The sequence below is a fragment of the Salvelinus alpinus genome, chromosome 9 (assembly GCF_045679555.1).
Source record: "Salvelinus alpinus chromosome 9, SLU_Salpinus.1, whole genome shotgun sequence".
Classification (NCBI taxonomy): Eukaryota; Metazoa; Chordata; class Actinopteri; order Salmoniformes; family Salmonidae; genus Salvelinus; species Salvelinus alpinus.
Genome location: NC_092094.1, coordinates 21,092,649 through 21,108,301, shown reverse-complemented (window position 1 = coordinate 21,108,301; position 15,653 = coordinate 21,092,649). Strand labels below are relative to the sequence as shown.

Here is a 15,653-nt window from a genome sequence, read left to right as displayed (position 1 = left end):
CACTGCAGTCATGTCTATTATTTAGATCCAGGTGGCGTTGAGGCATAAGTCTGAGATCGAGCACCACCGTAACAAGATCCGTCTGCGGGCCAAGAGGAAGGGTCACTATGACTTCCCTGCCATGGACGACATGGTAGACAATGGTCTGACCACTGACCCCAAGGACCAGGACCACATCTACCACAAGGCCCAGATGCAGATCGACAAGATCCTGGACCCTGACATCCACATGCCCTCACTGTTCATGGAGCCTAAAAAGAGGTCAGTGTTTTTTGGGGTAGAGGAGGGGTAGGGTGCACACAGGGAGGGGTGTGCGTACAGTAGGCAACATGTATCGGAGGAAGCTGCACACTGCAAAAAGTTAAATCTAAGCAAGTCTAAAGATCTTATATTGAGTGATAATTCACTTAAAAAAAGGTTTTCTTACCAAGCTAAATTATCAAACGTCAAATTTCAAGATATTTTTCAAGATATTTCACCTTAATCGTCTTAATCGTCTTAATAAAATCATTTAATTTTTTTATTTTGCCTTTTATTTAACCAGGAAAAGCCCATTGAGACCCAGATGTGTTTTACAGCGAAAACACAATATGTATTTATATTAGCTCACCACAATAGCCAAACACACAACGCCATGTTTTCACCATGTTTCCACCGCATAGGTAGCTTTCACCAAACCCACAAATAGAGATAAAATTAATCACTAACCTTGAACAACTTCATCAGATGACAGTCTTATAACATCATGTTATACAATACATTTATGTTTTGTTCGAAAATGTGCATATTTGAGGTATAAATCGTAGTTTTACATTGCAGCCACCATCACAAATAGCACCAAAACAGCCAGAATAATTACAGAGAGCAATGTGAAATACATAAATACTCATCATAAAACATTTATGAAAAATACATGGTGTACAGCAAATGAAAGATAAACATCTTGTGAATCCAGCCAATATTTCCGATTTTTTTTAAAAGTGTTTTACAGCGAAAACACAATATATATTTCTATTAGCTCACCACAATAGCCAAACACACAACGCCATTTATTCACCGCCAACATAGCTTTCACAAAACCCAGAAATAGAGATAAAATGATAAAATGAATCACTAGACAACTTCATCAGACGACAGTCTTATAACATCATGTTATACAATACATTTATGTTTTGTTCGAAAATGTGCATATTTAGAGCTGCAAATCGTGGTTTTACATTGTGAATACGTAGCCACAATGCACCAAAATGTCCGGAGATATTTTGGACAGTCACCTAATCTAACCAAAGAACTCATCATAAACTTTACTAAAAAAATACATGTTGTACAGCAAATGAAAGATACACTGGTTCTTAATGCAACCGCTGTGTTAGATTTTTTTAAATAACTTTAGTACAACATACAGCATGCAATATTGTTTTCTATCCAATAGTAATAATAATATGCATATTGTATGATCTAGAACAGAGTACGAGGCCGTTTAATTTGGGCACGATTTTTTCACAAAGTGAAAACAGCGCCCCCTCTTAAGAAGAAGTTTTAAGTAGCAACCACCTAGCAGACCGGGTATGGTAACTGCTGCTGGTGTAGGAGATCAGACTACAGAGGTAAAGAGGGAGTTTACCCAAAAGGGCTTTGTAGATGAACACATACAAATGTATCTTTCTGCGCAAATAAAGTGAGGTCCAACCTACCATTTCGTACAAGGTGCAATAGTGGGTGAGTGACTTGGCATTTGTAATAAAGCGCAAGGATGCATTATAAACAGAGTCCAGTCTCTGCAAGACGGAGGTTGCATGCACAAGTCACCATAATCAATTACAGAGAGAAAAGTGGCCTGAACAAGCTTCTTTCTATAGGAAAAGCAAGACTTATTATGAAAATAAAAACCCAATTTCAATTTAAGCTTTGTCACAAGATTATCCACATGAACGTTAAAGGACAACTTGTCATCCAACCAAATATCTAGGTATTTTTTTATTGAATATCCAAAACATACAATATACTTGCAGTGAAGCCGCTCAACAACTACATCATACATTTACATTTACATTTAAGTCATTTAGCAGACGCTCTTATCCAGAGCGACTTACAAGTTGGATCATACCAGTCATCCAACAGACTCCCATTCAGAGCGACACACAGAAGCATCCAGGGTCAATGCCCTGCTCAAGGGCACGTTGACAGATCTCCCACCAGGTCAAATACCTAGGTATTTGTAGGAAGACACTTTTTCAATGGATAAGCCACCAGATGTGACAATGCTAATATTCTCTGGCAGAGTTCTAGCTCTGATAAAGGTAATGAATTTAGTTTTTTGTATATTCAAGACCAGTTTTTCAGTGACGTAAAAGCAGTCTGGAGCTCTTCAACAGCCTGTACCAGAGAAGGAGCACATGAATATATGACTGTATCATCTGCATATAGATGGTACTTTGCTGGTTGCATCCCATTTCCCAAATCATTAATACAAATTGAGAACAACACAGGAGCTAAATGGAACCCTGGGGGACACCTCTATTCATCTCAAGAAAGCTAGTTCCTAAATTACTTGTATTACGCTTTTTGGGGGTTAAAATAAGCAAAGTTATCTGCCAATGACGTTAGATAATTTAGCTAGATAATTATTTTTAAGTTAATTGTTACTCTTATGATATCAGTATGTCTGTATGTTTCTCATTTTAAAACCTATTCTCAAGAGAAATAGTCATCCAGCTATTTTTGCAAATGACTGACATAGAAAAATTATTTTTGGAGATGTACACCATCCAGAAATGTTTTGACAAATTTGTTTTGTTGTGATAACTTTGAACTCTGGAGAAACTTTCAGTGTCTTTCAGATTGTTCTGCATTGCATGCGTTTAGCAGTCACAATGAGGAGAAATCTACCGGTGTGAGAGACGTTTTGACATTGGACATTTTCCACATTTTGTTATGTTACAGCCTTATTCTAAAATGTATTAAATAAAACATTTTCCTCATCAGTCTTCACATAATACCCAATAATGGCAAAGTGAAAACAGGCTTTTAGAAATGGTAGTAAATTTATTATAATAAAAACAAAAACATAGGTATTCAGACCCTTTGCTATGAGACTCGAAATTGAGCTCAGGTGTGTCCTGTTTCCATTGACCATCCTTGAGATGTTTCTACGACTTGATTGGAGTCCACCTGTGGTAAATTCAATTGATTGGACATGATCTGGAAAGGCACACACCTGTCTATATAAGGTCCCACAGTTGACAATGCATGTCAGAGTAAAAACCAAGCCATGAGGTCGAAGGAATTGTCCTTAGAGCCCCGAGACAGGATTGTGTCGAGGCACAGATCTGGGGAAGGGTACCAAAACATTTCTGCAGCATTGAAGGTCCCCGATAACACAGTGGCCTCCATCATTCTTAAATGGAAGAAGTTTGGAACCACCAAGACTTTTCCTAGAGCTGTCCGCCTGGCCAAACTGAGCAATCGGGAGAAAGGCCTTGGTGAGGGAGGTGACCAAGATCCTGATGGTCACTCTGACAGAGCTTCAGAGTTCCTCTGTGGAGATGGGAGAACATTCCAGAAGGACAAACATCTCTGCAGCACTCCATCAATCAGGCCTTTATCGTAGAGTGACCAGACGGAAGCCACTCCTCAGTAAAAGGCACCTGACAGTCACCACTTGGAGTTTGGCAAAAGGCACCTAAAGATTCTTACACCATGAGTAACAAGATTCTCTGGTCTGATGAAACCAAAATTGAACTCTTTGGCCTGAATGCCAAGCGTTACATCTGGAGGACACCTGGCACCATCCCTACGGTGAAGCATGGTGGTGGCAGCATCATGCTGTGGGGATATTTTTCAGCGGCAGGGACTGGGTAGTCAGGATCGAGGGAAAGATGAATGGAGCAAAGTACAGAGAGATCCTTGATGAAAAACTGCTCCTGAGCACTCAGGACCTCAGACTGAGGCAAAGGTTCACCTTCCAACAGGAAAACAACCCTAAGCACTCAGCTAAGACAGCGCAGGAGTGGCTTCGGGACAAGTCTCCGAATGTCCTTGAGTGGCCCAGCCAGAGCCCGGACTTGAACCTGGTTGAACATCTCTGGAGAGACCTGAAAATAGCTGTGCAGCAACGCTCCCCATCCAACCTGACAGCTTGAGAGGATCTCCAGAGAAGAATGAGAGAAACTCCCCAAATACAGGAGTGCCAAGCTTGTAGCGTCAGACCCAAGAAGACTCGCTGCCAAAGATGCTTCAACAAAGTACTGAATAAAGGGTCTGAATACTGTAAAACTTTTAATGCTTTGTCATTATGGGTTATTGTGTGTAGATTGATGGGATAAAAACAATTTATTCCATTTTAGAATAAGGCTGTAACAAAATTTGGAAATATTCAAGGGGTCTGAAAACTTTCCAAATACACTGTATAACATATTATAAAAATGCACCTTCAGTTTGCAAACATGTTAGGGAAACAGAAAAAGCTATCTCCATTAAATAATAAACCCTGAACAGTCTGATGTCTCTATTCAAATTGCTGGGATTCCATTCCAAACGACCAGTAGATGATTCCTGGCCTAAAAGTTTTGATTCTGTCTCTGTGGTTGCATCTGGAATAGAGCCCTATTCCCTATATAGCGCACTACTTTTGAGTGTACTTCTTTTGAGTGCACTATATAGGTAAAAAGTAGTGCAGTATAGGGAATAGGGTGCCATTTTCAGACCAAGTGGTCAACATTTGTGAGCTATAGGGAATAGGGTGCCATTTTAGTGTGTTTGGGCTACTACTCTGTATTGACATGTGTCTCAGTGGCAGGGGGAGGCGTTCTCCCAAGCAGAAGAAGAAGCACCAGCTGAACGGCAGCCTGACTGACGCAGACAAGGACCGCCTCATCTCCAACGACAGTGATGGCACCTACAGGAAATACCCTGGGGTCAACAACGTGGCCTATGTGGTGGGTATACCTGTGGAACATATTGTATACACCAGTGGAGGCTGGTGGGAGGAGCTATAAGGACTGACTCATTGTAATGGCTGGAATGGGAAATGGAACAGAATCAAACATATGGAAGCCACGTTTGAGTCCGTTCCATTTATCCCATTCTATATTCCTTTAATAGGTCCTCCCACCAGCCTCCACTGGTACACTCACACAGACAAACCACTCACACAGACATACCACTCACACAGACAAACATACATCAATATTCTTCCAATGGAGATCTCAATCAGAGCAAGGATAAAGGGGTGCTTTACTTTGGGGGGGGAGTTAAGTTCCTTGCTCAACAACAGGAGAGGGTATGGGATCAGAGAGCAGGCGCACAGTGTCTATATCACATTACACTTACTTTTGTATATGTACATAGAGACGCCGCCAATCGTTGGTCATGGAAATTTGGTTAAATGTCGTGGAGAAGTCATGGAAAAGTCATGAAATTCCATCTCAAAATGTGTATGAACCCTGTATTGTTCCCAGTCGGACCCTGACCAGGCCCCAGAGTCTGGGACCCCCTCCCCCAACGACGACGTGTTCCTGGGCCACATCTCGCCCCCTCCGGGGCACGCCCCTCCCCCGCCCCCCTACATGCCCCCCCAGCCCTCCATCGAGGAGGCCAGGCAGCAGATGCACTCCCTGCTGGACGATGCCTTCGCCCTGGTCTCCCCCACCTCCCAGGGCAGCACGGCCGGCATCACCCTGCCCGGGGTCAACTCCAACCCCCCCAGCTCCAGCCCCCCACCTCGTGGTGGAGCCCGCCCCTGGGGTACTACCTACCCAGCCCTCAGCCCTTTCTCCTCAGTAAGTACTAGGCCTTTCAATATTGATTACCTAGCACAACTGTACTGTAACCTATTGATTACCTAGCACAACTGTACTGTAAATGTGACTTCAGCCTGCTCTGGAATACTCTACATATATGTTCCGATTTAAATTAACTCTGATTATATTAGAAAGATTTACAGAATTATATACACTGAGTATACCAAACATTAGGAACACCTTCCTAATATGGAGCATCACCCCCCTATTTGCCCTCAGAACAGCCTCAATTTGTCAGGGCATAGGCTCTACAAGGTGTCGAAAGCGTTCCACAGGGATACTGGCCCATGTTGACTCCATTGCTTCCCACAGTTCTGTCAAGTTGGCTGGATGTCCTTTGGGTCGTGGACCATTTTTGATACACATAAGAAACATTTGTGTGTGGAAAAACCCAGCAGCTTTCTAGTTCTTGACACAAACCGGTGCGCCCTCTAAATGGCACACAATGTCTCAATTGTCTCGAGGCTTAAAAATGCTTCTTTAACCTGTCTCCTCCCCTTCATCTACAATGATTCAAGTGGATTTAACAAGTGACATCAATAATTTTTTTAATTGTTATTTAACTAGGCAAGTCAGTTAAGAACAAATTCTTATTTACAATGACGGCCTACCCCGGCCAACGCTGGGCCCATTGTGCGCCACCCAATCACGGCCAGATGTGATGTAGCCTGGATTCAAACCAGGCACTGCAGTGACGCCTCTTGCACTGAGATACAGTGCCTTAGACCGCTGCGCCACTCGGGAGGCTAATAAGGGATCATAGATTTCACCTGGTCAGTCTGTCATGGAAAGATCAGGTGTTCTTAATGTTTTGTGTACTCAGACGAAGGAGCAGTATATCATAAATGATGTATATGAATCAGGGAGTTTCCACTCCTGATGCAACGGCTTCAAACAAATGCCAACACTATATTTATAGTGGATATGCCATCGCTTTAGATTTACACTGCATTCCTTTCTTAAATATAACACTGTCTGCTGTTCAAAATTCATTTTAGGGCATTTGAAGCAAGACCAGAACATATATGCTACAGATTATAGGCTATTTGATCAGAGCAAATAGTCTATTCAGCTGCTCTAAATAAATATTTTCTTAGACCGTTCCTGTTTTGTTTTATAAAGTTCACCCCCAGTCATTTGAAATGAATTCAGAGAGTAAGAGCTCTGTCTAAAACCAGGCCAATATATAACCAGTTAGCTAGCTCAGGTGTAGAAAGAGTTCTGAATTCCTCTGTTCTGGTTCAGTGCATTAGCCTTCTCTGAAAGGTCACTTTTAGAGAAGGAAAATAACATCCAACACAAACCAGAAAAGCCCATAGGTTATTTAAACATGTTTCCTGCAAAACACCAATTATTGTGCTGTACGATTCTAGACTCTCAGCCAAAATGTATCAAAGGGTCATGTAAAATTCAGTCAATAGAAATATCCATGTTATGCTCCAGCTTTATCTTGATTTATTCTGGGTTATTGGGTGCTATCTGTTTTGATTGTACATGATCTGCAAGCTTCAGTGAGGTCCCTGGAGTTTTCCCAGTGTCTGTGTGTCTTTGTCCTGACAATATGCCTGTTTCTCTCCTCAGAGATACGCTGAGTTAGGAATGTCCCCTCCTTCACTCCAAGGCTTACAACAGAGGTGAGTAGCTTACCACAGAGATACAATATCATGTGTATATGCGTCATAATATGTTATTGAATGTAATACTATGTGTAGCTAACTAACTCTGAGAGAAAAGGAGGAGTATTTTTTATTAAGTTTTCCTCAGATGACTCTAGGCTACATTGATCCATACATTATCTATGGTCTCATAGCCCCAGTTCTTTAGTGGGGGGATGCTCTCCCTTGCAGGTGTCTATGCGCAGGCCAGGGAGTTGGGCCTCATACATGATTTAGTCTGGACCATCTTTATTTGATGGGCTCCTAACTGCCCAATAAAACACAGACATGGTGGCGATTGCTTTGGTCGATCTTCTTTTGGATAATTGATTAGTTTACACACCCAGGCAAATACTTATATGTAGAGACACACGTGTACACGTCACACACACAAACACACATACCACACACTGAAATATTGACCGACACTTCTGTACAATTGATGCATGATACAATAGAAGCTATGATATTGTTCTGTAGGAACAGTATTTCAGATTGTGTGTATTTCAGACAGGGCCTGGGCTTCAGCTACCCACCAGGTGACCCAGGACATGTTGACCAGCTCCGCCCAGAGAGCCACTACTCCACCAGGGGCCTGTACACTGAAGACCTGCCCTCGTCTACCAGGCCACGGCCAGTAGGGGGCACCACAGGTACACATACGGGTGCATGCACGCACACGCACACACACACAACTCAACATTCACTGAATGTATGCCATTGTGTCTAAGCCAGACCACTCACCCCCTCCCATAAACCTGCCAGCCTCAAACAGCCTTGTCTCTATTGAATAATTAAAGAGTCTGGGGTTGGCTGTGGGCTTGCTGTGAGAGTTCATATACAGTTGAAGTCGGAAGTTTACATACACTTAGGTTGGAGTTATTAAAACTAGTTTTTCAACCACTCCACTTCTTGTTTACAAACTATAGTTTTGGCAAGTCGGTTAGGACATCTACTTTGTGCATGACACAAGTAATTTTTCCAACAATTGTTTACAGATAGATTATTTCACTTATAATTCACTGTATCACAATTCCAGTGGGTCAGAAGTTTACATACACTAAGTTGACTGTGCCTTTAAACAGCTTGGAAAATTCCAGAAAATTATGTCATGGCTTTAGAAGCTTCTGATAGGCTAATTGACATTATTTGAGTCAATTGGAGGTGTACTTGTGGATGTATTTCAAGGCCTACCTTCAAACTCTGTGCCTCTTTGTTGATATCATGGGAAAATCAAAGGAAATCAGCCAAGATCTCAGAAAATAAATTGTAGACCTCCACAAGTCTGGTTCATCCATGGAAGCAATTTCCAAACACCTGAAGGTACCACGTTCATCTGTACGAGCAATAGTGCGCAAGTATAAACACCATGGGACCACGCATTGTCATACCGCTCAGGAAGGAGACGCATTCTGTCTCCTAGAGATGAATGCACTTTGGTGCGACAAGTGCAAATCAATCCCAGAACAACAGCAAAGGACCTTGTGAAGATGCTGGAGGAAACAGGTACAAAAGTATCTATATCCACAGTAAAACGAGTCCTATATCGACATAAGCTGAAAGGCCACTCAGCAAGGAAGAAGCCACTGCTCCAAAACCGCCATAAAAAAGCCAGACTACGGTTTGCAACTGCACATGGGGGCAAAGATCATACTTTTTGGAGAAATGTCCTCTGGTCTGATGAAACAAAAATAGAACTGTTTGACCATAATGACCATCGTTATGTTTGGAGGACAAAGGAGGAGGCTTGCAAGCCGAAGAACACCATCCCAACTGTGAAGCACAGGGGTGGCAGCATCATGTTGTGGGGGTGTTTTGCTGCAGGAGGCACTGGTGCATTTCACAAAATAGATGGCATCATGAGAAGGGAAAATGTGGTGGATATATTGAAGCAACATCTCAAGACATCAGTCAGGAAGTTAAAGCTTGGTCGCAAATGGGTCTTCCAAATGGACAATGACCCCAAGCATACTTCCAAAGTTGTGGCAAAATGGCTTAATTAAGGACAACAAAGTCAAGGTATTGAAGTGGCCATCACAAAGCCCTGACCTCAATCCTATAGAACATTTGTGGGCAGAACTGAAAAGTGTGTATGAGCAAGGAGGCCTACAAACCTGACTCAGTTACACCAGCTCTGTCAGGAGGAATGGGCCAAAATTCACCCAATGTATTGTGGGAAGCTTGTGGAAGGCTACCCGAAATGTTTGACCCAAGTTAAACAATTTAACGGCAATGCTACCAAATACTAATTGAGTGTATGTAAACTTCTGACCCACTGGGACTGTGATGAAAGAAATAAAAGCTGAAATAAATCATTATCTCTTCTATTATTCTGACATTTCACATTCTTAAAATAAAGTGGTGATCCTAACTGACCTAAAACAGGGAATTTTTACTTGGATTAAATGTCAGGAATTGTGAAAAACTGAGTTTAAATGTATTTGGCTAAGGTGTATGTAAACTTCCGACTTTAACTGTATATATGGACTCTGCCTGCTTGAGTGCTGGTGCTGCACAGAGTGCATTTCAACTGAAGGATTGCATCAAAGCATATTAGAAGTGACAGAGGATTAAGTGTCAAAAATGGCTGAGGGTTGATGTGTTTTTTGTGTGTGTGTGCGCGTATCTGTTTGTAGGTAACCAGCTCAATCACCTGAACCAGGTGGATCTTGGGAGCCGGATCAAGGGGGGGTACCCATTGGGGGGCAGGGCACCTCCAGGTCAGACTGGAGGCTCAGGTTGGGCACCCTACTCTGACGGTGACTTCAGACCCACCAGAGACCCTGTGAGTCCTGCTCTGGCTTCAAACTGCCTTATGAGACTTACTGTACCTCCATTTTCCTCTTCAAGCTGTCCTCTAAATATACAGGACAATGACATGCTTGTTGTTCTATGCTCTGTTGCTGCTCCATATCTGTTTGACTTCTGTAGTTCTGGATGTTGGTTCACTCTAGTTCTTCTACCTCCCAGCTGTCAATCTGTACATTAACTATCCCTTAATATATATCGGTAAGTGTAGTGAAATGTCCTATTTTCTCCTTAACTCTTCTCTTTTGCCTCTTCTTCGTTCCCTCCTTCCCTGTGTGCTTCAGGTTCTTCTGGGCTACCCTGACTCCTCCTCTATGTTCCAGATTCCTAGTAGGAGTGCCCTAAGGGAGCCCTCTGCCCACCTGGACATCTACCCCCCCGAGGAGTCCTCTCCCCCCAACCACTCTTCAGCCTCCCTCATCAAGGCCATCAGGGAGGAGCTGCTGCGCCTCTCCCAGAAACAGCAAGCCGTGCCCAGTTACCACAGCTGAGACAGACGGCCTCCTCTGGTCCTCACTGAACCTCTACTGCTACATCCACCAGTCATACCGCTGCCCCTGCCTGCCTGCTCCAACCTAGCAATGCTTCCCATGGAAGTTCCTTTGTACAGGAGAGAGACAGTACTGCTGGGCTGCGTCAAGGTGGCTATTGGCAAACTAGACCAAACTGAATGAGATGACATCATATATGCCACTAGTAGCCTAAGCATAGATGGGGTCATTATATGAATGACCTGTTCTCTAAGCTCTGGCTCTCTGACCCAGACTCCTGTCTCTGACCCAGACTGTCCTATAGCATACAGTGTACTACAGTATAAGTGACCCTAGAGGTTTAAGGGAGAAAGTGTGAACTGAATGGTTGGCCATGACCACTGATCCCTGCCCAGTTGTTTTTAATTTGAGGTGTTGTTGCTTTTGTTCTTTTTAAACAGCAGTCTAGACTGTGTGTGTGTGATGATGATGATAATAAGCAATGTACTTTGATATTCTCTCTCATGCTGCCTTGACATCCTAACAATATTTTACAGTACAGTGGTCTTTCTCTATCTGTAGAACATCTTTCATTTAGGCTCCAAACATTGATACCATGTTACCTTTAACGGGTGATGCTTCTTACCATTACTATACAGGTTTTGTTTTTGAAGAGGCTCTTCTCCTCCATCTTCTGGTGCTTCTTTAAACGCTTTGTGTTTTCTGCCATGATATTGAGGGGTGATATGCACACTCTGTGAAACCAGTATTCCCAGGTGCAGGATGAAGTTGTTCTACATTGTTTTACGCCATGAGCCACACAATGCCTTGTGTTGTGACAGAGTGAGTCAGTTCAACTGTCTCAATCTACTATACAGCTAAAGTCAGAGTTCGGGGGGACAACACTAGACACAGAGAGCTGCAATAATTATACTGCAGCTACTCCCATACATTATTATTTATTTAACCAGGAAGGGCTCATTGAGATTTGAAATCTCTTTTTCAAGAGCGTCCTGGCAAAGATGAGCAGCACCAAGTCATTACACCATAACAGACAAACTACAAGTAATCTAGTAAAAACCACAGGGATATAATGAAATCATAAAACAACAAAGGCATTCCAAGGCGATGGCGCAGAGTACATAAAAGCCCTTTTACCAAATTCAGTTTGGACATACGGAACAGTTAGCAGGATAAAGTCCTGCGAACGAAGAGAGTACCCACCACATTTCTGAAAAATAAAAATGCCCAAATAAAATGGTAATAAACATTACTTTACCAATGCAACTACATTGACTTTGTTGTCAACATCTTCAGCACAATGTCCACATTTGACCTTATATATCCAGGTTGTTGAGGATGCTACCTTGTTAAGACTTTAAATGCCAACATATGGTGAACTGATATGACAACATTATTTCTATAGATATTACACTAAGATCATTTATTGTGTATAATAATTAATTTGTGGCATTTTATAACGTTTTCTGACCTGCAAACAAATCTAAATGATTGACAGTACCTTTACATGCAGATTGCAGTGCCTATTCAATTGTATGAATCTAACAGATCCGGCAATCTGATCTATTTAATTCACTGTATGCAAACTACTGGGTTGCACTTGGCTTTTCTCAGTGAATATCCTTCAGGCCACACCAACTGAAATGTAATTGAAAGATTCATAGGTCAAGTCAATTATGCATTGTATTGCTGAAGGAAATGCAGTATTTTCTCAGCTGAGAAACAGGGTCAGTGCTCACACGCGTTCAATCTCCAGGGTCTTCTTAATCTATTTCCTCCTTTTTTCATGCACTATTGACATGTTCAGCTACGTGTACTGTGTTTTAATTGTTCACAGTTTACTGCTCAGTCAATCTGTCAACTTGAGATGTTTTGTGCATTTTATGTTCTTTTTATTCTTGAATGGACTTGCCTCCGTGTTTTATTTGCTCCATATGTCTTTGTTCAATATTTTTTTTTACATTTTGTTCAGTAACGTTTTCAACAAACTCCACACACATTGCTTTGCTGTGGGCATTGAAGTGATGTTTCATTTCAATAAAATAAAAGATAAATTATTGATTTTAGTTGTAGGGTTAAGCTACATTTATTCACTAACTTGGATAGATGAATACTATATCAGTGTTGAACATTGTCCCAAGGTTTCACTCCACAACACTCTTATCCAAAGCAACTTACAGGAGCAATTAGGGTTAAGTGCCTTGCACAAGGGAACATCATCAGATTTTTCTCCTAGTCAGCTCAGGGATTTGAACTAGTGGCCTTGTGGTTACTGCCCTAACACTCTTAACCACTAGGCTACATGCACCGGCTACAGTACTGTACACCAGACACACACTACTATGGCTCCTCATGACCAACATGTACCTGTCTGGATCCCCCTCCCTTTGGTGCTCTCATACTAATGCCTCCCATCCTGTCTCATACTACTTGCCTGTCTGTCTGTTCGAGAGTCTTAACCCGGCTCTGTTCACTCCAACAAAAACTGGCTGTATGGGTTCATAGTACAGTACTGTATGGCATTTTGTAACTACTGTAGTCTCAATATTAAGTTAAAGGATTTTCTCTCAGCAAGGGTTCTATAGGTCTTAACAGTTGGTGCTAAAGTGTGTGGTTTAGCACCATCTAATATTCAACACTGTTTCTGGATGTAGTCTAAGATTTTCACCCAAGCAGTTAGATTGTAAACTCAGTTACGTGTAGTGATTTCACTCCTAGTTGGTCTGATTGGCTTCATTCACAACACTGTGCTGTACCATACTGTACTGGAAAAGAGTGTCTGTTAAATGACAAATGTACAATGTACTGTATGCCTCCACCTGCTGGTTCTGCAACTCCCATGCACATCTCTCAGATTTAATGAGAGACGTTTTCCCTTTGTTTTTGACTGTTGTCTTGTTTTATTGTGAAGATCATACTTTGTGTTGGCTGGACCAACCATGTTTAATGTGTTTGACTTGAGTTAAGTTGCATGTTTCATTCATGTACACTACCGTTCAAAAGTTTGGGGTCACTTAGAAATGTCCTTGTTTTTGAAAGAACACATTTTTCAGAAATACAGTGTAGACATTGTTAATGTTGTAAATGACCATTGTAGCTGGAAACTGCAATTTTTTTATGGAATATCTACATATGCGTACAGAGGCCCATTATCAGCAACCATCACTCCTGTGTTCCAATGACACGTTGTGTTAGCTAATCCAAGTTTATCATTTTAAAAGGCAGAGTTGCAAAGAAAAAGCCATATCTCAGACTGGCCAATAAAAATAAAAGATTGAGATGGGCAAAAGAACACAGACAGTGGACAGAGGAACTCTGCCTAGAAGGCCTCCCGAAGTCGCCTCTTCACTGTTGACGTTGAGACTGGTGTTTTGCGGGTACTATTTATTGAAGCTGCCAGTTGAGGACTTGTGAGGCGTCTGTTTCTCTAACTAGATACACAAATGTACTTGTCCTCTTGCTCATTTGTGCACCGGGGCCTCCCACTCCTCTTTCTATTCTGGTTAGAGCCAGTTTGCGCTGTTCTGTGAAGGGTGTAGTACACAGCGTTGTATGAGATCTTCAGTTTCTTGGCAATTTCTCACATGGAATAGCCTTAATTTCTCAGAACAAGAATAGACTAACGAGTTTCAGAAGAAAGTTCTTTGTGTGTGGCCATTTTGTGCCTGTAATCGAACCTACAAATGCTGACGCTCCAGATACTCAACTAGTCTAAAGAAGGCCAGTTGTATTGCTTCTTTAATCAGCACAACAGCTTTCAGCTGTGCTAACATAATTGCAAAAGGTTTTTCTAATGATCAATTAGCCTTTTAAAATGATGAACTTGGATTAGTTAACACAAATTGCCACTGGAACACAGGAGTGATGGTTGTGGATAATGGGCCTCTGTACTCCTATTTAGATATTCCATAAAAAATCTGACGTTTCCAGCTACAATAGTCATTTACAACATTAACAATGTCTCACTGTATTTCTGATCAATTTGATGCTATTTTAATGAACCATTTTTTTTGCTTTTCTTTCAAAAAGGACATTTCTAAGTGACCCCAAACTTTTGAACAGTAGTGTAAGGCTGTGTGTGGTTTGTTTTTCATTTGTGTTGTGCATGCTGTTCCAAAAGAAACGCTTTTAAAAACCAATGAAACCCAAGTTGCTTGTGTCCTAAGTTATTTAATACTGTATTATTCTATCGCCATGAGTATAACATGCAACTGATTAAGAAGCAAAACATATTTCATTCTCACATAACATCTGCTTATCATTCTAATTTTCCCCTGAAAGTAGTTTGTAAAATGATGATTATGTATTTTGCAGAGCACACAATTTCTCTGTGTATGCAGTTTATTTCTTAATACAGTTCTCTTAGCAGTGCTGTTTCATCCAGGGAGGTCCATTTGGTTTTCATAGGCTGCTACAGTAATGCAATCATGTCCGAAGACGTTAAGTACCAGATGCAACCACACGGTGGTGCCATCTCATTACAAAATACCATGTGGTGAGCTTCATTCACTTCTAAACAAAGAGAACGCTCTGTTGAAAGTGAGGTCATCACTCTTGTAAGACGGGTGAGTGTGTGTTTGAGTAAATATGTAGTTCACAGGATGTTGGTGGCACCTTTATTGGGGAGAATGGGCTCGTGGTAATGTCTGGAGCAGAATTAGTGGAATGGTGTCAAATACATGGTTTCCAGGTGTTTGATGCCATTCCATTTGCTACGTTCCAGCCATTATTATGAGCCGTCCTCCCCTCAGCAGCCTCCACTGGTGTAGTGTGTGTGGCATCATTTAGCCTAATGCAGATACTTGAGAATGTACGAAATGTTCTCCCTTTAAACATTTTAGACCCTGGCAACAATGTGGAAGTGAGGAGAATGTGTTATGGATGAATGTGCATCTGTA

General features: G+C 41.8%; 1 protein-coding gene across 5 annotated transcripts in view; it reads left to right on the top strand.

Annotated features, from left to right (window-relative positions):
• LOC139584487 (UPF0606 protein KIAA1549-like) overlaps window positions 1–14,904 on the top strand; it is a 90,599-nt gene extending 75,695 nt beyond the window's left edge. For 4 of the 5 annotated variants that reach the window (XM_071416413.1, XM_071416412.1, XM_071416414.1 and 1 more), the window contains 7 exons: window positions 26–261; window positions 4,793–4,937; window positions 5,460–5,780; window positions 7,383–7,435; window positions 7,967–8,109; window positions 10,093–10,241; window positions 10,549–14,904. In XM_071416413.1, coding sequence (XP_071272514.1) covers window positions 26–261; window positions 4,793–4,937; window positions 5,460–5,780; window positions 7,383–7,435; window positions 7,967–8,109; window positions 10,093–10,241; window positions 10,549–10,755 — 1,254 coding nt within the window. In that variant the 3' untranslated portion in view covers window positions 10,756–14,904. The remainder of the gene's footprint in view (window positions 1–25; window positions 262–4,792; window positions 4,938–5,459; window positions 5,781–7,382; window positions 7,436–7,966; window positions 8,110–10,092; window positions 10,242–10,548) is intronic. The other variant, XM_071416415.1, reaches the window with a different exon arrangement.
• The last annotated feature ends 749 nt before the right edge of the window (window positions 14,905–15,653 follow it).